Here is a 22,566-nt window from a genome sequence, read left to right on the forward strand (position 1 = left end):
ATCATTCAATTAACCACACTCCAAATTAAGAGTGGAACAAAGGGTTAATGTGCGTGGCTGCTAAAAGAAAGGTTAGGTAGGGGTCCACCCAGAGGAACCTTAAAACAAAGGCCTTGCGATCTACTTCTGAAAAATTAGCCATTGCAAATCCCATGGAACACAGTTCTACTGTGACACAATATGGGGTAGTCAGGAGTCAGGCAACTGGTTTTAGTGTCAGGAACAGGAACTGGTTTTCCAAAGTCTAGTTTATATATGGGGTTTCACACTCATAGCCTTCATTTGCTAACTAGTCCTTGGACTTGAAAAAGCAATATGTCACAGTCACAGAAGTACCTGAGACTACCTAAAAATGTTAAGCTATTTGCAGCTTTGTTTACTCACTTGCTGGAAGCTAGAAACCTAGTCAGGCTTGGCTTTGTTTCCCAAATAACTATCCATGGAAAACTCACTCCTCCAGTTGATACAAAAAAAAAAAAAAAAAAGGGTGAGGGGAGTGGGTTCCATGGTCAAATACATTAACCTCCCTCCTTGAACATTCGGAATGTACAGTGAAATATTAAGAGCTATGAAAAATCCTGCCATTTAAAAAAAACTCCTGTTTAACTTTTTAAAATTCTATGTTTTTCAAGTTGACTTTGTCAAAGAACAATTTTTTCTTAAGAACATTCCAAAGGACACACTCAGAAATGTCGGGTTTGCCACAGAAAATGGCAGTGGAGAGGAGAGGGGGAGTTGCTTGCCTGATCATGAGCTGCGTTGATTAAGAAGGAACAGGGAACGACTGGCCTGCCCTCAAGATCTTTGGGTTTAAAAGGAACTCTTCATGGAAGAATAATCGGAGTTTCCCCCTTTTATACCCCCAAATTTGCAAAAAGGCATAATGGTAAAAACAATATTAGAAAGAACTGCTTCTCAGACCCCACCCCCATGAACTATAGTAAATTACCTGCCCTTCCCCAAGCACAAAGCCCTCCTCTGCTTCACCTACTGAAATTCTACCAATTCCCAAAGTGCAGCTCAAAAGCTATCTGCTTCCAGGATCCCTAGATGTCACAATTATATTCTGAAAGGAAGCAGATGGCCTGCAATGTGGTGGACACTGACTCTAGGGTCTATCCCAGTGCACGCTCCGCCATCAGGAAGCCGGGAGACCTACCCCAGTCACACATTTCTAGGGGCAGACCCAAGGCAGAAAAACAAGGACTCCTGCTGCCCTCTCTATGTGTTTTTCCACCTCATTTTCCACAACAACTCACCGAGGCTGCTGAGAATCTCAATAACATGTTTGGAATATAACAAATTAAATTATCCTCCTGCCGTTCCTTGGATTTAGTGTTCACAGAAGATAAAGAATGCGATGGGGAGCAGGGGCTGGGGTCTGGGGAACTTGGTTTGAGGGGACTTCTAAGTCAATGGGCAAAATAATTCTATTATGAAAACATTCTGCATCCCACTTTGAATTGTGGCGCCTGGGGTCCTAGATCCCAACAAGCGGCCATCTAAGATACATCAATTGGTCTCAACCCACCTGGAGCAAAGGCAAAGGAAGAACACCAAGGTCACACGACAACTAAGAACCCAAGAGACAGAAAGGGCCACATGAACCAGAGACCTACATTATCCTGAGACCAGAAGAACTAGTTGGTGCCCGGCCACAATCGATGACTGCCCTGTCAGGGAGCACAACAGACAACTCCTGAGGGAGCAGGAGACCAATGGGATACAGACCCCAAATTCTCATGAAAAGACCATACCTAATGGTATGACTGCGACTAGAGGAATCCCAGAAACAATGCTCCCCAGAACTTCTGATGGCACAGGACAGGAACCATCCCCGAAGACAAATCATCAGGCATGAAAAGGACTGGTCAGTGGGGGGGAGAGAGATGCTGATGAAGAGTGAGCTAATTAAATCAGGTAGACACTGGAGAGTGTGTTGGCAACTCTTGACTGGAGGGGGGATGGGAAGATAGAGAGAGAGGGAAGATGGCAAAATTGGCACGAAACGAGAGACTGAAAGGGCTGACTCAATAGGGGGAGAGCAAGTGGGAAAAGGGAGTAAGATGTATGTAAACCTACATGTGACAGACTGATTGGAATGGTAAATGTTCACTTGAAGCTTAATAAAAATTAATTTAAAAAAAAAAAAGAATGTGATAGGGAACAGCATGGTAAAAAGGGAAGAAAGAGAGGGAAGAAAAATAGTTTCCATTGAGTTGACTCCAACTCATGCGGCCCAATGCGTGTCTGAGTAAAACTGTGCTCCACAAGGTTTTCCATGGCTGGTTTTTCAGAAGGAGGTCACCAGGGTTTTCTTCTGAGGTGCCTCTGCATGGGCTTGAGTCTCCAACCTTTCTGTCAGCAGCCAAGTGCATTAGCCATTTGTACCATCCGGGGACACCAAGAGAGAGACACTCCCTTTATTCTCTGCTCACTAAATCCTACCTGGCCTACCAAGCCAACAATTCACCCAACTTCAGAAGGGCAAGAACAGGGGCCAGGCCTGCTACCTCGAAGCAGGACTTCACACAGCTGGGCCTCCAGAGAACCCACTGAAAAGAGGCGACATCACCAGGAGAAGAGAAGAGTAGAACTAGACAGAAGAAGAGATGGAACTCGGCCTTCAAGTATCTTAAGAGTCACAGGGAAAACGAACTGCAGTCCTTCAGAGTTGCCACGGGGGCACCATTAAGGCTTACACTCCTTGAGGACAAGCTGTGTAACTTGGTAAAACCCAAGCTGAGCACACAGAACGCTGCTGCCAGGCACGAATAAAAACTTCCAGAAATGACTGGACAAACAAGAGGACAGGTTTGGGTTGAAGACAGTGATTTCTTAGATAACATCTCACGTTATTGCTCCAACACCGCTGGCCGCTTCTTCCCAGTTTCCTCTGCTAACCACTTCCTGTACCCACAATGAGTGCCCGACTGTGCTGTGGGCCCTCTTCTCCTTTCTGCCTCTCCTCTCTTCTATGCCCAAGCGACTTTACTCAGTACCATGACAACAAAACATAGCACGTTACAGACTAAGGATGCCTTGACTTCCCGCCCACACAGGCGCACTACAGACTAACCACGCCCCAACTTCCGGCCCGCACAGGTGCATTACAGACTAAGCGTGGCCCCAACGTCCTGCCCGCACAGGTGCATTACAGACTAACCGTGGCCCCAACGTCCTGCCCGCACAGGTGCATTACAGACTAAGCGTGGCCCCAACGTCCTGCCCGCACAGGTGCATTACAGACTAAGCGTGGCCCCAACGTCCTGCCCGCACAGGTGCATTACAGACTAACCGTGGCCCCAACGTCCTGCCCGCACAGGCACACTACAAACAAACCTCGCCCTGACTTCCTGCCCGCACAGGTGCATTACAGACTACCGTGCCCCCAACTTCCTGCCCTCACAGGCACACAACAGACTAATGACCCGACTTCCTACCCGCACAGGCGCACAGACTAACCATACCCCAACTTCAGCCTGTGCAGGCATATTACAGACTAATGACGCCCTGACTTCCTGCCCGCACAAGCACACTACAGACAAACCACCCCCTGACCCTGCCCGCACAGGAACACTACAAACCACCCCGACTTCCTGCCCGCACAGGCACACTACAAACAAACCACACCCTGACTTCCTGCCCGCACAGGCGCACTACGGATTAACCACACACTGACTTCCTGTCCACACCTCTCCCCTGAGCTAAGGTTTTATGCTGACATCTCCTCTGACGGCTCAAACATAAAGGCCAGTTTCTACCACTTGCCCCCCAAAACCCTGTTCCTCCCCAGTTTCCCCTATCTTGGCCAAAAATTGCAGCAATTAAGTCATCCATGACCCAGCTGCTCAGGCCAAAAACCCAGGCGTCATCTCCAGTTATTCTTTCCCCAGCCGCCCAAATCCAATCCCTCACAAATGCTGTCCTCACAGCAAATCCTGTCCTCACCCTGCTCTGCTCCACCTCCCTAGCCAGGCCTCCACCTACACGTCTGATAAGGATTAAATGCAGAACTCTGAAAAGAACACGTGAGTTATTCCTGTTACTACCCTTACCATCACATCATTGTCACCATCATGCCCAGCCTGGACTGTCACCACAACCCCACTACTCACTGGTTTTCTCTCTTGCCTTTCCCCCAGAATTCTCAACATAACAGAATGATCTGCAAAACACAAATCCAATCCCACCACTTGTCTGCTTAAACTCCTCAGTGGTGTCTCGGTTACCCACATCAGTACCTAGGTCTGTGAGGCCATTGTGATCTGGCAGCTCCCCACTCCCTCTCCTGCCTCACTTCATGCCACTTCCTCCGCCCAGCACACACGGTCACAATGGCCCCCACTATCGATGGACACATCCATTCTTTCCTGCCTCAAAACCTCAGCCCTTCATATTTAGTTAAAAACTGGTTGCTACTGAATCAATTACAACTCATGGTGACCCTATGTGTGTCAGAATAGAACTGTGCTCCATGGAGTTTTCAATGGCTGATTTTTTCGGAAGTAGATCACCAAGGTGCCTCTGGCTGGACTTAAACCTCCAACTTTTTGGTTATTAGCTGAGCATGTTCACAGTTATTTACCAACTCCTAGAATTTTCTTCCTCTGGTTCTTCACATGACTAGTTCCTCTTTGTTTTTCAGTCTCAATGCACATTATCTCTCAAAAAAGCCTTCCATAACCAGCCATTTCTTCCCCAACGGTTACTTTCTATTTCATCACCCTATGTGTTTCCTGCAGAGCGCTTTCCATTCTGCACAATTATTTGTTATTTATTGTGTTTCCCCCAACTAAACACAAGCTCCACAGGAACAGAGACCTTTTCTTTTTTGGTGTTTTTTTAAACTGTCATGAAATATATATATGTAACACATTTGCTAATTCAATGTTTTTCACATGTACAATTTAGTGATACTAATTATTTTAATCACACTGTATATCCATCACGAATAATCGTTGCCAAATTTTCCACCACTATAAACAGTGAAGAGGACTTGAAGCACTTACTAATGAAGATCAAAGACCACAGCATTCAGTATGGATTACACCTCAAGACAAAGAAAACAAAAAATCCTCACAACTGGACCAATGAGCAACATCATGGTAAATGGAGAAAAGATTGAAGTTGTCAAGGATTTCATTTTACTTGGATCCACAATCAACAGCCATGGAAGCAGCAGTCAAGAAATCAAAAGACGCATTGCATTGGGTAAATCTGCTGCAAAGGACCTCTTCAAAGTGTTGAAGAGCAAAGATGTCACTCTGAACACTAAGGTGCACCTGACCCAAGCCATGGTATCTTCAATCACATCATATGCATGTGAAAGCTGGACAATGAATAAGGAAGACCAAAGAAGAGTTGATGTCTTTGAATTGTGGTGTTGGCAAAGAATATTGAATATACCATGGACTGCCAAAAGAACGAACAAATCTGTCTTGGAAGAAGTGCAGCCAGAATGCTCCTTAGAGGCAAGGATGGCAAGACCGCATCTTACATACTTTGGACATGTTGTCAGGAGGGATCAGTTCCTGGAGAAGGACATCATGCTTGGCAGAGTACAGGGTCAGCAGAAAAGAGGAAGACCCTCAACAAGGCGGATTGACACAGTGACTGCAACAATGAGCTCAAGCATAACAACAATTGTAAGGGTGGCGCAGGACCGGGCAGTGTTTCATTCTGTTGTGCATAGGGTTGCTATGAGTCGGAGTCGACTCGACGGCACCTAACAACAACAACAACATAAACAGAAATTCACTGCTTCCTAAACAGTGGTTCCCCTTTCCCCCCACCCTTCCATCCCTGGTGATCACTAATAAATTTTGAGGGACCTTGTATTTCTTGTTCACCTCTGTGCACCAAGTTTCTAGAAGAGTGCCTAATATGCGGAATGTGCTCGATATAATTGGAGAATAGATGAATGAATCACATCAGCTCTTTGGAAAGGAAAGGTAGTGAGTTCCCCAGCACTGGTGGGATGAACATGTGGTGGGTATATTGCAAAAGAGCCTGAAGCTTCAGATGGGTTGGGGGCGGGGGGAAGGAATGATGGCCTTCCAGATCCTGCCAACGTTGGGAGTCTATGTCTGGCTGAGGACTGCACGCTAGGCAGCTTTGGTCCCAGACACCAGAAATGAACAACCACAACCTCAGGCTCCGCCACAGCCAATCACTGCTCCTGAAATACGGGGGATGATCTGCAGCCTGGTAAAATCCTGGGGATGCAATGTAAGATAAAATTCTTAAAATGCTTTTTAAAATAAAAGCAAAGACTGGGAGCTTCCAGGGTCATGTGGTTCAGAGCCAGGAAAAAACAAGGATTCTGTATCACCTCCAGGATATTAGCCTTTGAAGAGAAACATTCTTAAGGTCTGAAACATTGGCATTGGGATACCACAGCCATAGCCTGTACCTCCCCTGCAGGGCCCCAGGGCCCCAGCCTCCCACAGACCCTGTAGAATCAAGAGCCCTTACTTAGAAAGAGATTGTGGGCTGGGCCAGGGAGCCAAAAAGCTGTTAAACTGCAAAACTTGAAGCCACAAATGCAGAGGGCCCCCTGTATTTTCTATAATATGTCCAAAAGCTCAGCCGCAGATGAGGAAATGGTCTGATACCCTTGCAGAAATGACAATGCTACCCAATGCATAAACAGGCCGTATCTGGAATCATTCTGAAGACGCATACCAAAGAGAATAGCACGGCTCATATGCCTGGCCTCAGAGACTGGCAATACTTTTTCTAATTCTCAACTCAAAGCATGGCTCGGATGCTGCCTACATCCTGTTGACTGGCATGAGCTTGTTGTTGTTTAGAATGGAGAAGAAAGGCAGTGAGGGTTCATGTTCTTCTCCTGGGCCTGCCCACATGCACACTCTGTGGCCTAAGCAGGCTTGCCTGGTGGCCCTGGAAAAGCACTCACTGGCGTGTGCACGTGTGGGTGTAAATGTGCATTACATGGGTTTCCTCCATGTTCTGGTGTTGAACACAGGCCTCTTCAAAAATGAACACACTTCCAGAACGGACACATTTTATGTGCCCAACACCTCGGTACCTCAGTATGAAAAAGTTGATCAACTCTCTTTCTTCTGAGATAAGCAAGGGCTCTGTACTGGGGTACCAGGTATCGAGGGGAGGCATCACTGCAGATAAACCCTGACAAGGCCCTGCCTCAGCTTGATTCTCTGGAGCTTATGAAGACCAGGCGGATGGGCAGGGTAAGGCCAGCACCGTGCCTGTCCAGCTCCTGGCTCCCCAAGATCCTGTGCAGACACCAGTCATCTGACCCAGTCTGATCTGCACCAGGGCCACAGAGAGCAGACAGAATGGGAGAATTCTTATATGTACCTGGAATTACTATTAATTTGGAAGATTCAAAGCAAAAACTACTCATTCACTCAACAGCAAGGCACATGCTTTGCTGGAATGCTCTGGATCACTGGATTAAAATCACCCTATTGGTGGGGGTGGCCAGGAAACAGGCCCCTTTGGGACTTCAGGAGGAGGCTTGGCACCCCCCACCCTACCCCAGCTCACAACCAGAGCTGCTCAAATGGTATCAGTTTGAAAACCGCAGTTCCAGGAAGTGGCCTCACTCATCTCTGCCCCAGTGTACTTGTGTGGACGCTTGTTCTTGGACCCTGTCTGCCATGCCCTGGGATTCCATTATCTTTATCAAGGCAGAGAGGACATATTTGTAAGCAGACACTAATTTTCTAACATGGCATAACGCTGGTGGCTATTCTATGATTATGAAATTAAAAGCTTACAACAAGGAAAATGTATAGGGCAGCACAGGAAAGGGAAACCAACAAATGCGACAAGAGTCCCATCACTCAGGACAGCCACTGGAAATATACTGGTGCGTTTCTACTTTGTAAGATCTCTGATCTATTCTGCCTTCTAAGCGCTGTCGACTGTTACTTTAACTTGAACAAAAGGCAGCTGAGACACATACAAGATAGAGCAGGTCAGAGTGAAATCCTAAAAACTGGAAATGCATCAGTATGCACAAACTCCTCACGAGGGTCTAGCAGGGCCTAGCTACTCATCTGCGTTCCACCCTTGTGCCCTCTATCCCTCCAACACACCAGGTTCCCCTCCTCTCTGGTGCTGATCTTACCCAACTTCTGGCTATCCTGCACAGGTCACTCCTCAGAGCCCCCCACACCAACCACACATCACCTTACTCTGTTTTATTTCTATTACTGCCCTATATTTAAAAAATAGAAAACAGTTGCCATGGAGTCAGTTCCAACTCATAGAGACCCCAAATGTGTCAGAGTAGAACTGTGCTCCATAGGGTTTGCGATGGCTGATTTTTCAGAAGTAGACCGCTAGGTCTGTCTTCACAGGTGTCCCTGGGTGGACTCGAACCTCCGACCTTTTGGTTAGCAGCCCAGCCTGCTAACCATTTGCATTACTGGAGGGCTCCTGCCCCACAGCATCTCTGTTTATTAACTGGTCGCCCAGTAAACTGAAAGCTCCTGGTGAGACGGGAGGCATCTCTTCACTCTCGTCTCCTCAGCACCTACAATGGTGTCAGACATATGACAGCTGTTCAGCAAACAGTTCTGAATGGAAGGACGAATGGATAGATGGAAGGAAGGATAGAAGGAAAGAAGGGAAGGAGGGAATGCCGAGGTGGAAAGTGGCCCTTCCTGTTCAAGGAATCGACAGAGGCTGACATTCCAGATGGAGGGGAAGAGATATGGTAGATGAGATTTAAAGGGATGCAGGAATGGATTGTGTGGGTAGATTCCCATGGGCTTTACTGCGGATTTTCACCTGAAGATCGAGACCAATGAGAAGCCTCTGAAAGGCTTTAAGTTGGGGAGTGACAGGATCAGGTTTATATTTTTTTGTGTTATGCTGGGTTCCATATGAAAAATGAGTAATGAGGCAGCCAGAAAAGGCACAGGGAATCCAGTCAGGAGGCAACTGCAGGGCACTCACAAGAGACAGACAGACATGGGACACTGGGCGGACTGTGGGACCTGCCGATGGTCTCAAGAAGGAAGAGAGACAGAAACACATCAAGGCAGATTCTAGATGTTTGGCTGGCTAGCCAGAGGAACACCATTCACTGAAACACTAGAGACTGGCAGAGGCAGAGATCTGGTGGAGAAGAGTGAAAACTGAGTTTGGACATACTGACTTGGGGTGTCTAATAGGCAGCTGGATATATGGGTCAGGACTTCAGAAAAGAGGTCTGGACTGGATAAAGCAAAAGATTTAAGAGGCACAGTGAAATAATAAGACTTCATCAGGTAAAAAGGTCCCTGGGTGCTGCAAACAGTTTGTGCTCAGTTACTAACCTAAAGCTTGGCAGTTTGAACTTACCCAGCAGTGTGACAGAGAAAGGCCTGGTGATCTGCTTCCAAAAGGTCATAGCCTTGAAAACCCTATGGAGCAGTTCTACTTCGCACATATGGGATTTCTATGACTCAGGATCAACCTGACAGCAACAGGTCTGTTTTTTTGTTGTTGTTGTTGGTTGTTTGCATGTGTGTGTTTATTTGTTTGTTAATAACCGGGGGGGGGGGGTGATGGGCAGGAGGGTTAGTGTTTGCTACTACCCAAAAGGTCAGTAGCTCTAATTCTCCAGCTGCTTCTTGGAAACCCTATGGGGCAGTTCTACTCTGTCCTATAAGGTCACTATGAGTCAGAATCGACTTGAAGGCAATGGGTTTGGTTTGGTTTGAACCAGGAGGGAGAGAGAAAGAGAAGTGTAGGATGACTCTGCGGCTTCTGCTGTAGGTCACTGTAAGAACAGTGGTGCTATTGGACTCCCAGAACACCCAGGCCCTGCTCCCAAAGTGCACAGGACGGGGAGGATGGCTTTCCATATAGGCCAAACAACCACATTTCTGGCCTCCATGTAACGAGGTGTGGCCATGTGACTAAGTTCCAGACGAAAGATGGAAGCAAAAGCGTAAAGTCCACCTGGGGGAGCCTCCTCCTCCTCTCTCCACCCTACCGCTTGGGATGTGGGTGAGATGGCTGAGCTCTAGGGGTCTTTCCATCCATGACGATGACAGCCAGTCCCAACAGATGGCAAAAAAAAAAAAAAAAAAAAACAGCTAGAAAGTGCCTGGGACTCTGCAAGTCTCAAGGAAGCGCATGCCTATCCTGGGCTGCCTTCTTCAGGCTGCTTTTAAACGAGGGAGAAACAAACTATCTCACTAAACTGGTGCCATTATCGCCAGCTTTCCTGCTGCTTAAGGTCACGTCACTGCCTCAACAAGGAATAGCCTCCTCCCCCGCCCTTGCCTGTGTTTATTTAAATCCTGCCCATTCTCTGGAGGATGGATCAAATTCCACCTCCCACACAAAACTTCCATTCCATTTCCTCCCCTGGACTCGGGCACACTGGCTGTCTGCCTGGCTCGTCCTTCACCCCTCCATGCTGATCTGCTGACTCCCCAACAAGCCTCAGGACCATCAAGGGCAAGGTCCATGTTCTGCAGGTCCTTATATCCCCAGGGTCCAAAAGGCATTTGATAAAAGGTCACAATGAATGTGTCCCCCGCCACACCGCCTTCACCTCAGTCCACAGCCAGAATAGGGAGGGGACCAGAAACAAAGTCAGAAAATGAGAAGGCAGGCAGGGTTGAGGGCAGCTAGTAAGAAATCTAAAGCTACTTTCCTATCAAGAGAGAGCTTGGACAAAGATCTGGTATGTCTCCTTCCAACTATGTAAGAGACACTGGAGGTTCTTAGACTTGCCGCTGCCCTGCACAACACCAGGGGCCACCGCTCCTCCAGAGAACAACCCAACGGTGCCATGGCTCACACATAAAACTAGTTCCTCCAGAAAACACAGCAAGTGATTAAACCAACACATCTTTCTCGTAACATACTTGTAATACACTCTTCACCAATCAGTATCAACAACGAATTGCTTTTGATTCCTTAAAGTACGCTTCAAACACTCTGAGAGCAAATACAGACAGGGTAAATGGCTTGTAATTAGTAGAAAACATATAAAAAAATGTTGTTTCTTTTAATGTATTTTTTCACCTTAATGTTTTGTCACACCAATTGTTAAACCCAAGCTGAACAAAGGAGTCACACAGGACTCATTACTGCAGAGCTGAAGTTAACTGACGCACACACCAACCTCTCAGGAAGATGCCAGCAGAGATGGAAACCACGACTTGGGGGGCTTAAATGGAAACTTCTAACTTACAACACACCTGAGTTGAAACAAACCCAGCATGTTGAAGAGCATGTCCAGATTTTCCCAGAATGCCCTTATTGTGAAAGTTGAGAGGACAGACGTGGAAGAGCGTGTACGCTCTGGTATCTGCACAGAAAGGAACCAGCAGGGTTCAGAACCCACTCTAAAGACCCACAAAGTCACTGTACGTGAACCCGAGAGAGCAGAGCACTCAAGGAGCAAGCTGAGTGATGAGAAGTTTTCTGATTAAAATGACACTTGCTGTCGTGAGGTGCTGTCAAGTCCATTGCAACCCAAGGAGCCCTGGTGGTGCAATGGTTAAGTGCTCAGTTGCTAATCAAAAGGCCAGCAGTTGGAACCCACCAGCAACAAAGTTGGAGAAAAGGCCTGGTGATCTCCCCTGTGAACGTTACAGCACAGGAAGCCCTGTGAGGCAGTGCTAGTCTGCGCTACAGGGCACTAGGAGCTGGAACCGACTCGACAGCACACAACAAGCATCTCTTTAAGGTCCCTGGTGGCACAAATGGTTTGCAACTGGCTGCTAACCTAAAAGGTGGTGGTAGGAAACCAGCCAGCAGCTCTGCTGAAAACAGGCCTGGAGAAGTGCTCCCATGAAGATTACAGCCGAGAAAACCCTGGGGAGCACAGTCGGCTCTGTAACTCATGGGGTCGCCATGAGTCAGAATCAACTCTACAGCAATACGTTCGTTTGTGGTTTTCCTGCGTTTTTGTTTTAAGTGCCTCTTTAGAGTTCCTGGGTGGTGCACTGGTTAATGGGCTCCGCTGCTAACCCAAAGGCTGGCAGTTCAAGTCCACCCAGAGGCACCTTAGAAGAAAGGCCTGGTGATCTACTTCCAAAAAATCAGCCACTGAAAACCCTGTGGAGCACAGTTCTCCTCTGATACATCGGGTCTCTATGAATCAGAGCCGACTCCGAGCGCCTGATTTGTGTGTGTGTGTGTGTGTGTGTGTTGGGTGCAGGGGACGGGAGAGGTGTTTAATGCCTCTTTGAGATCTGCTTCCAGAGCAGAATAACAGCTATCCACAACCACAGAAGACGCAGAATTCAAGCCAATACCAGGTCGGGAGGCAAATATCACTTTCCCTCCTAACAGGAGTTTTAAGCACAGTTTCGATAACTGTTCCTCTGATGCCTTGCTTCTGCTGAAAGCCAGGTTTCACTGTGCCTGCCAAAGCTGCCCCCTTTCAGGGCCTGAGGGTTCAGGGTTTCAGGCCAGCCCCACATGGCCAAATGCCACTTGGAAACCGTGCCTGCAGACACCACCTGGCTTAAGAAAAGCCTGCCCGTTTGGGGCTGCGTCCCCCCTTGTGACCACCAGGTGGCAGTGGCAAGTAGAGAGCCTCCATCCTGAGACTGCAGGGAACCGCAGCTAGACCACATGGGCGAGAAACCGGATGCTGTGGCTTTGGGGAGAAGCAATGTGTGGGTCACAGCTCAGACACTCATCAGTATTTCATTGACTTTGTTGCCAACTCGCCAGACAAAGCCACCAATCAACCCTGAGGACGGTTTTAATTCAACATCCTCCACATACTCAGAGAAAAGATAAGGCTGCTCACATCACTAGGAGTGGGGTCTCTCTTTAGCTGGGAAGTACAAGCATAAAGCAGGGTTTTCTATTCCATTTTTTCACAGGGAAAAAGTATCCCCTGACAATCCTCCCCACATAAACCGCCAAATGGCTATTAGCAGTTTCTGTTTGTACTGAGGTTCAAGATATTTGGTTTGTAATGCTTCAGTGACATGTTTGGGTACTACTGGGTACAGGGCCTGCAGGGGGAAAAATCCAGCAAAGAGACTAAATTGTGCAAAGCCTGACTCTGAGAGTGACTCCCCTTCGGTGGGCTGGAGCTAAACTGTCTCTGAAGGTGACTACAGTTTGGTGAGCTGGAGCTAAACTGTCTCTGAGGGTGACTCCCCTTCGGTGGGCTGGAGCTAAACTGTCTCTGAGGGTGACTCCCCTTCGGTGAGCTGGAGCTAAACTGTCTCGGAGGGTGACTCCCCTTCGGTGAGCTGGAGCTAAACTGTCTCGGAGGGTGACTCCCCTTCGGTGAGCTGGAGCTAAACTGTCTCTGAGGGTGACTCCCCTTCGGTGAGCTGGAGCTACACTGTCTCTGAGGGTGACTCCACTTCGGTGAGCTGGAGCTAAACTGTCTCTGAGGGTGACTCCACTTCGGTGAGCTGAAGCTTAACTGTCTCTGAGGGTGACTCCACTTCGGTGAGCTGGAGCTAAACTGTCTCTGAGGGTGACTCCACTTCGGTGAGCTGGAGCTAAACTGTCTCTGAGGGTGACTCCCCTTCGGTGAGCTGGAGCTACACTGTCTCTGAGGGTGACTCCACTTCGGTGACCTGGAGCTAAACTGTCTCTGAGGGTGACTACAGTTTGGTGAGCTGGAGCTAAACTGTCTCTGAGGGTGACTCCACTTCAGTGAGCTGGAGCTACACTGTCTCTGAGGGTGACTCCCCTTCGGTGAGCTGGAGCTAAACTGTCTCTGAGGGTGACTACAGTTTGGTGAGCTGGAGCTACACTGTCTCTGAGGGTGACTCCCCTTCGGTGAGCTGGAGCTACACTGTCTCTGAGGGTGACTCCACTTCGGTGACCTGGAGCTAAACTGTCTCTGAGGGTGACTCCCCTTCGGTGGGCTGGAGCTAAACTGTCTCTGAGGGTGACTCCACTTCGGTGGGCTGGAGCTAAACTGTCTCTGAGGGTGACTCCACTTCGGTGAGCTGGAGCTACACTGTCTCGGAGGGTGACTCCCCTTCGGTGGGCTGGAGCTAAACTGTCTCTGAGGGTGACTCCACTTCGGTGAGCTGGAGCTAAACTGTCTCGGAGGGTGACTCCCCTTCGGTGGGCTGGAGCTAAACTGTCTCTGAGGGTGACTCCACTTCGGTGAGCTGAAGCTTAACTGTCTCTGAGGGTGACTCCACTTCGGTGAGCTGGAGCTAAACTGTCTCTGAGGGTGACTCCACTTCGGTGAGCTGGAGCTAAACTGTCTCTGAGGGTGACTCCCCTTCGGTGAGCTGGAGCTACACTGTCTCTGAGGGTGACTCCACTTCGGTGACCTGGAGCTAAACTGTCTCTGAGGGTGACTCCACTTCGGTGACCTGGAGCTAAACTGTCTCTGAGGGTGACTACAGTTTGGTGAGCTGGAGCTAAACTGTCTCTGAGGGTGACTCCACTTCAGTGAGCTGGAGCTACACTGTCTCTGAGGGTGACTCCCCTTCGGTGAGCTGGAGCTAAACTGTCTCTGAGGGTGACTCCCCTTCGGTGGGCTGGAGCTAAACTGTCTCTGAGGGTGACTCCACTTCGGTGAGCTGGAGCTACACTGTCTCGGAGGGTGACTCCCCTTCGGTGGGCTGGAGCTAAACTGTCTCTGAGGGTGACTCCACTTCGGTGAGCTGGAGCTAAACTGTCTCGGAGGGTGACTCCCCTTCGGTGGGCTGGAGCTAAACTGTCTCTGAGGGTGACTCCACTTCGGTGAGCTGAAGCTTAACTGTCTCTGAGGGTGACTCCACTTCGGTGACCTGGAGCTAAACTGTCTCTGAGGGTGACTACAGTTTGGTGAGCTGGAGCTAAACTGTCTCTGAGGGTGACTCCACTTCAGTGAGCTGGAGCTACACTGTCTCTGAGGGTGACTCCCCTTCGGTGAGCTGGAGCTAAACTGTCTCTGAGGGTGACTCCGCCTTGGTGAGCTGGAGCTTAGCTGACTCTGAGGGTGACTCCAGTTCGGTTAGCTGGAGCTAAACTGGTTTCTCTCATCAGGTAGAGCATCTCCCACAGAGGTATCAGATCTCTGAGTAGCGGCAGCATGTAAAGCTGTACTCTGTGGTCTTTTAGACCTAGGACGTCAAGCTCTACCATACCTACAGCTACTTTCCTCCCCCAGCTGAGGACACATCGTTTGGAACACAAGGCCTGGCGGCAATAGGCCCACTGTGTATGCAACAACAATGGCTATGGTCCCTTCCAGGGCCATGCTGACACAAGCACCTCCCAGCCCCGAAAACAACACTTCACAGTTAGCCCTACTTTTCCACGTGCAAAGACATGAGGCTCCTGGTGAGCACCAGACCTCTGCGCACATGGGGTATAGTGGATGCCTTTCTGACAACTCTTCCTTAAGTTGACTCTAATTAAACCTGCATTCCAGGATCTTACAGCAAAGATGCCGAGGACAGAGGAGACATACAGTATCCTGGATGAAGAACCCCTACGTTCAGTTAAAAAAAAAAAATTTTTTTTTGTAGTCTATTCAGGGGGACCCCATGTGTGTCAGAGTAGAAATGCACTCCATAGGGTTTTCCGCAGCTGGCTTTTCAGAAGTATGTCTCCAGGCCTTTCTTCTGAGGCACCTCTGGGTGGACCTGAACCTCCAACCTTGCACCACCTAGGGGCTCCCAGGCTCAATTTGGAGCTTTGCAAATAGCTTCAAGGCTCCATGTTGCACTAAGGAGACACTCAAAGCTTTTCATGCTAAATGGCACCACTGAGGCCTGGGATCTGCAAAGGCGTCCTGTCACTGGAGGACCAAAAGTAAACCCAGCCATTGTCAAAATGATCCCACTGCATTGCAGCAGGAAGAGGAAGGACTTTTTAAAATAACAACCACCAACCACAAAGAGAGGTTGGATCAAAAGTTCCAGTGGGGTCTGCCTAAGGTTTTACTGCTTGTCCTCGTCCACATTTCTTTACTCACAAAAAAGGTTACACTGAATTATCAGGAGGCAGGCAGAGCATTTCTCGAGGTGGGAGAATGGACAATGACACCTGGATCTTCACTTCCACAGTGAGGCTTGGATTCACTGACCCCTGCTGCATTCCGCTCCACCCCAGCAACAACTTTCTAGCTGGTGTCTTCCAAGAACAAGGGCTTCCAGGTCTGCACTGAGAACATGTTACAGACATACACGGACAAGCTCGTGGTGGAAAAAGCCAGTCTCACCGTTTGCCGATGTCAAGAAACAGTGGCGTACGTTGCCTGTGGAAGCGCTACAGTTCTGCCAGAGGTCAGTCGCATATTCATGGCCCACAAGCCATTGCTAGAAAGAATCAGACATCCAGAATCAGGGGAGGCAGTGAGCAGGGAAGGGGGCAGGAGACTGAAGAAGGCAAAGGGCGGGCTCATCCACATGTCCACCTGGCCTGCCCCTGCCCAGGGTTGGAAGGCCAGAGGCCACACCCTGGCTAAGTCCACAGTCATGTCAGAGAAAGAAGAAAGGTGGCCACCTGGCCCAGACATGGGGCTGAGGTGAGAGCCGACACTGCATAAGAGAAAAGCACTTTGCAAATGGAAAAGTACCAGCTGCACACACACCTAGCTGCCGTGTGCAGAAGCCAGCCCTACAGAGGAGCTATGGTCTCAGCTCAGGACACCACATCCAAGCCTTCTCTTCCTCTTACTGCCTTGGAGTCATTCCCCCATCCGCCACCCCTCTGAGCCCATTTTCTTACTGACAGTGCCTATGAATCTGACCCGATTACCATCAGGTACAATTACGATGTCGTGAAGAGGCTGGTAAATGAAGACCAACTCATAAATCCCCAACATAGTTATTTCTCACTCTGACACAATTATCCCTCAACCTTTTAAAATGGATGAGAATGTAATGCCTGGGACTGCCTGAAGCTAAGACATAAAACCACTGCAATGTTACTGAGTCTGTACTCATCTCTATCACCAAAAAATTAAGTTTAAAATGGAATGTTTGCTATCTGATACTTTTGTATTAAAAGTTATTATGGTGACCTGTTCATATTAATTTCACAAAACAGGCCTGGTACCCTAAACTCTTTCCTGAAAAGCCAAATTTAACTTTCCAGTTTCAAATCTAAAAAAAAAAAAAAAACTGTTGCCCGTCCAGTCAATTCCGACTCATAGCGATCCTACAGGACAGAGTAGAACTGCTCCATAGGGTTTCCAAGGAGCAGTTGGTGGAGTCGAAGAACTGCCAACCTTTCGGTTAACAGCCGAACTCTTAACCACCGCACCACCAGGGCTCCCACAGCCCCACCAGGGCGCTAAAACAGGCGTTTTATGAACTAAGCCGCCCTTCTAGCTTTGGACACTTGAAGAAAATAAAACCAAACCTTCATAAATAATACTTCACTTCCTCAACAAACCTGCACCAAGGAAAGGCTGAACAATCTTTCTCCAATAAAGTCGGAGTGCCCTGGAGGCGCGCTGCAGTTACCCAGCTACAACACCGACCCGCGAACCTAGCCTAGCCCAGAGCTTGCTTTCTTCTCACCTTGAATCTGCTTTGGTTCCCCAAAACTAAAAATGGACAGCTTGCCAGAAACTGCAAAACGTCCTGGGACTTTGGAAATTCAACTTTGTAGGCAAAAAAACAACATACTCCTGAAGCTGGGGGAGCGCCGGCAAAAACCCTGGGGATGGGGGTGTCGCCCGCCCGGCCCACCTCGCCCGGCCCAGCCCGGCCCACCTCGCCCGCCCACCTCGCCGCCCGGCCCGCCTCGCCCGGCCACCCCACCGCCCCGCCGCCCCGCCGCCCCGCCGCCCGGCCACCCCGCCGCCCCGCCCGGCACTCACGCTGACGATGGTGGAGACGAACAGCAGCACCAGCACGGCTACGTGGAGGACGATAATGCTTAGCAGCAGGAGGAGCATGGTGTCCGCAAGTTGTGCTCAGCGGAGGACGTGCTGCCGGGAGAGGGGAGGCCGGCTGTGAGGCAGAGCGCACAGGCTGCCGGCAGCTGGCAGGACGAGCCGGCCGGGAGAGGGGAGGCCGAGCGCACGGGCTGCCGGCCGCTGGCGGGACGAGCCGGCCCGGAGAGGGGAGGCCGAGCGCACGGGCTGCCGGGCCGCTGGCGGGACGAGCCGGCCCGGAGAGGGGAGGCGGAGCGCACGGGCTGCCGGCCGCTGGCGGGACGAGCCGGCCCGGAGAGGGGAGGCGGAGCGCACGGGCTGCCGGCCGCTGGCGGGACGAGCCGGCCCGGAGAGGGGAGGCGGAGCGCACGGGCTGCCGGCCGCTGGCGGGACGAGCCGGCCCGGAGAGGGGAGGCGGAGCGCACGGGCTGCCGGCCGCTGGCGGGACGAGCCGGCCCGGAGAGGGTAGGCCGAGCGCATGGGCTGCCGGCCGCTGGCGGGACGAGCCGGCCGGAAGCAGCGCTCAGGGAGGGTCCCTGCGTAAGGAGTGCCCGGGCCCGGTGCCCGCCTGCCCACCCCACCGCCTGCAGGGGGCAGTAGCCGACCGCAGACACCGGCCAAGCCGCCCCCTGCGCCCGCCCGGCAGGCGACTGAAGGTCTTCGTATTTGGAACAAAACAAGCAGTGCGCGCACGTCTCAGTCACCCTGGAGTAGAGGGATTTCCAGAATGGCCGGCAAAGGGCCCAGGCACATATCGGGGCAGCCCGACTTGAGAAGGAGACATCAGGAGGAGCGGCTGGAGGAGCGCGCACGTTCTCCGAGACTGGGTTCAAGGGCTGAGTTTCCCCATGGGATGGGGCATGGGTGAGGGGGTAGGCACCCGGATGTCGGCGAGAGGCGAAGCAGGCTTGGGGACCCCAGCGGCGCACTGTGGGCGAGAGCGCGGCTGAGCGGATGGTTTCCCAGACCCCAGCGCGCCCCACATTGCGTTAGTCTCCAAATTTCCACCCAGTTTTGCCGGCCAAGGGAACCGTCCTAGGCCCAGTTCAGCTGGCGTAGACCCTGACGGCTCCGGCTCCGGGTAGGCGGTGCAGAGCTGGGGGAGTGTGGAGGGGAAGGAACCGCCCGGGGGGGTTGCCCGGTCCCGCGCTCCCCGCCCACCGTTCGCGCGTCTCCTGGCAGCGCCCCGGGTGGGGCCATTCCGCTTTCCCCACTAGCGCCGCGCGTTTTCCCCAGGCACGGAGAGCACATCAGCGGTCCTTCCGGGCTGGGCGGAGAGGAGCAGATGCCCAGCGGGCAGGGGAGGCAGAAGGTGAAGAGCTGAGTCCGAGGAGGACTGACCCTGATCAGAATCTGCAGGAAGTCTTCTGTCGGAAGCCCTGTGGCCCTAGCCCCTAATTTTGCAGACTTTAGGGAACTGAAGCCGGGGTGACCTGTTAGAGGCTATGAGTGGCTGTGAAAGGCCAGCTAAGTCTTTGCGGATCACTTTAGCTTAGAGTCTTAGAACCAGGGAGACAGCATTTCAATAAGTCAATCTTAAAAGTACCCAATCCCATGCCCCTCCGTTCCTCTTCACACACACACACACACACACACACACACGCTACATCCAAGAAACCCTGGAATGTACAAGGAGAAATAAGCAAAGCTTTCTGATGTCTCCCAGAGGGTTTAACTTAAATCAGATGACTCCTAGTGCCAAGGAGGGGCAAGAGAAGGGCGCTTGGGCAGGTGGTTAGGAACTGGGGACCACAGGAGCCCAGTCCCCACACCCAGGTTCTCCACAGTAGGCACGGCTTTGCCAATGCGCCCTCAAACCGGCGGCTCTCTAGCGAGGCGGAAAATGTTCCGCCTCTGCCCCCTGTCCCGACACCACCAGCACTGCCACCCGCTCCCTGAACTGTCTACAAACCGTAAAGCACTCCTCGCTGTACCAATATAGGAGACAGACAGGGGACTCCCGCGCTCCTGATAGCACGCTCCAGACCTGGCCACCCCAGCGCCGGCGCCCGCTCCGTGCCTTCTGGCACCGTAGACAGAAGATGCCCACGTTTCTCCTCCACTCCCGCCACCGAAACACTTACAGCCCAAAGGAACAGCCGTCCCCGATCCGCAGAGTGGCCTTAGGCACAAACTCGGGTGCGTTCGCTCGCTGCTGGCGTCCCCAAAAACAGCTGCGCTGTGGGCTGCGCGCGCGCGAAGCGAGGGACGAGGGGGAGGCTCCCGGCGTTCCCCTTTAACGGGAACAACGCCCTGTTTGCGTCGCTGCAGTAGGGTGTGTCCCTGGGTCAGCGTGTGCGGGAGGGCGGGACTCCAGGAGAAGAGAGGGAAGGAGGGAGGGAGGCTTGGAGACAGTTAAATTACTCGGTCTTAAATGTGCCCCCAGGAAAAAGTCTATCACAGCAAAACCGCTGCGACTCTTACTAAGGCATCTGAACCTTCTCAACTCCCACCTCCCCCAGCTCTGCAAAGGGCACAGAAACCTAGCAATGACCAATAAACTGGTCCCTCCACCGCGCTCCTCAGCCCACGTGGGATAAGTCCCCTCAGGTGTCGCCCCCACGGGTGCCCAGCGCTGGGTTTCGAGACACAAGAACGTGGAAGGCGCCCACTCGGGGGACTGAGGACGGATTCCTCCCCTCCGGGTTAAGGGAAGCAGGCTTTTAAGGGCTGGAAGCCGTGTCCCTCCACCCCACGCCACTGGGCCGCTGTAAGTCTCGGGTCCCTCTCCCCTGGGGTCCTGGCGCCTCTGGCCTGCCCTGGCATCTTATCGGGGCGCACCTGCACCACGCCGGCCCGCGCTATCAGTGCCTGCCCTAGGAATTGTGCGTGCCAGGGCATGGATGGGGACTGATCAAGCGCAGCCCTGCGTTGGTGGCAGGGGTGGGGGAAGGAGGGAAGTCTGGCGGACTCCGAGACAGAGTACCCTGGAATCTGGCTCCTCGCAGCCTGGGCGAAACCACAGCCAACTTTGCTCCCAGGCGAAGTTTGCCGGCTGCAGCCTGACCTAACTCCCAGGCGTGGCTGGCCTCCCGGGCCATGGGGTGGGAGTCGGCTATTTGAGGTGGAGGGAGAGCAGCCAGGAAAATCAGTTGATCCGCCCAGCGTTGCAAGGAGAGAGGCTAGTCCCTCCTGGGGAGGTGCTGGTGCGCCTAGCTAAGACACCTGGGCCGGTGGCCCTGGAAGACTTCAACAGGGAGCCGGAATGTGGGTGTTAATAGCCTTTGCCTATAAAATGCGGATGGCTGTCTCTGTCTCTCGCTCTCTCCCTCCTTCACCTGCTAGATCAGTCTAAATGATTCCGATAGTTTCATAATATTTTACTATTTCAAAGTAGCAGCTATTTTAACTAATTGTATTCTTGAAATTAAAAAAATTTTTTTTTAATTTCAAGAATTGTATTCTTACTCGCTAAAAATTAAGAAATCTATAAAACGGTTCAAACACAATTCAGTCTTTTTAAAACTCTTAAATGATCAGATTAAAAGGACAAATAGTTGAACAAATTTTATTAAATGCCCATTATATGCCACGTCTTTTACTTGGTACTTTCCACATGGGGGTCTAGGAGAGGCAGTGCGGTACAATGGTTAGGCACTGTGGACTCAGACAAACCTGATTGTGCTGCTCACAAGCCTTGTGAATGTGGGTAAGTTTCTTAAGTTTGCCATGCCTCAGTTTCCTCATGTGTAAACAAGGCTAAGAATGCCTACCTTAAAGGATCGTGGTGACAATTAAAGTAGACAATGTGTGCAAAGTTACCAGTTAGCACAGTGTCTGGAACATAATAAGAACCCAGCGTCCAGTGAATCGCAGCCATTGTTACATTGTCATCACCTTTAACCCAGACAGCAGCCCTCCCAGGCAGGCTGCACCACCCCTGCACTAACACACAGAGTACCAGCATGTCACTACCGTGTGCGGAAAGCACGCACTTGAGTAGAATGACTAACTGAAGAAATGAGTTGCTTTCTCTCCTCCACTGGTCATTTTATAGGTCAGATTTCCCCTAGGAATGTTTCCCTTGTCTTATGCCATTCAGATTTACTTATTATTCAGCCAACATTTATGTGATCACTAGGTACCAGGTCCTGTCCTAAGTGCTTTCCAAAAATGTTAGCAGTTTAACTCAGAACCTTCTCTTCTTTCTTCCTCTTTCTTTTTTTAAAGTAAACTTTTTAATGAAGTAGACACACAAACAGAAAAGTGCAAAAATCATAAGGCACAGCTTGTTTCTTCCCTTCTTTTGAACCCCAAACTTTGATCCTGAGCACCCAGGTCACAGCCTCGTGGTAAGCTGCTGGGCTTGTGAACCGTCCACCCCTCACTGCCTCCTGCTTCCCACCTCAGCCCTGATGGTGGAACACAAAATGCTGCCGACAGCCTTGCTGCCACACCCAGCGCTCCTGCCAGGCCTCTGCTACAGGGGGAGCTTGCCCCAACCTGTCTGCCAAGAAAGCATCTGTGTGCAAAGAGCTCTGACCCAGCTTCTGGTCCACTTTGTCCCTTCAAACCTGGAGGTGTCAGGGTCTCTAGAAGCCTCATCAGAGAGCTCCCTTCTCTCCAGCCAGAGTATATAGATATCTAGCGCTTAACCAAGGGTTTTTTACAAACGGATCTGAAGTCTTCTGATTCTTTAGTCTATTTCAACACAAACATGCCATCTTCTCTGCAGCCCAGTCTTTTTGCAATTTGCAGATGTTGAGGATTGGGCAGCTCTCTAAGTCATAAACGCATACCACCTAGAGGCCCAT

At 50.9% G+C, this 22,566-nt stretch overlaps 1 protein-coding gene across 1 annotated transcript in view; it reads right to left on the reverse strand.

The window, feature by feature from the left end:
• PMP22 (peripheral myelin protein 22) overlaps window positions 1–19,985 on the reverse strand; it is a 38,228-nt gene extending 18,243 nt beyond the window's left edge. The window contains exons 1-3 of the mRNA XM_064271811.1: window positions 19,897–19,985; window positions 17,756–17,866; window positions 16,148–16,244 (exon numbers count right to left, since the gene is read on the reverse strand). Of these exons, the coding sequence (XP_064127881.1) occupies window positions 16,148–16,244; window positions 17,756–17,833 (175 nt within the window). The 5' untranslated portion in view covers window positions 17,834–17,866; window positions 19,897–19,985. The remainder of the gene's footprint in view (window positions 1–16,147; window positions 16,245–17,755; window positions 17,867–19,896) is intronic.
• Window positions 19,986–22,566: the final 2,581 nt, after the last annotated feature.

The sequence above is a fragment of the Loxodonta africana genome, chromosome 18 (genome assembly GCF_030014295.1).
Source record: "Loxodonta africana isolate mLoxAfr1 chromosome 18, mLoxAfr1.hap2, whole genome shotgun sequence".
Lineage (NCBI taxonomy): Eukaryota > Metazoa > Chordata > Mammalia > Proboscidea > Elephantidae > Loxodonta > Loxodonta africana.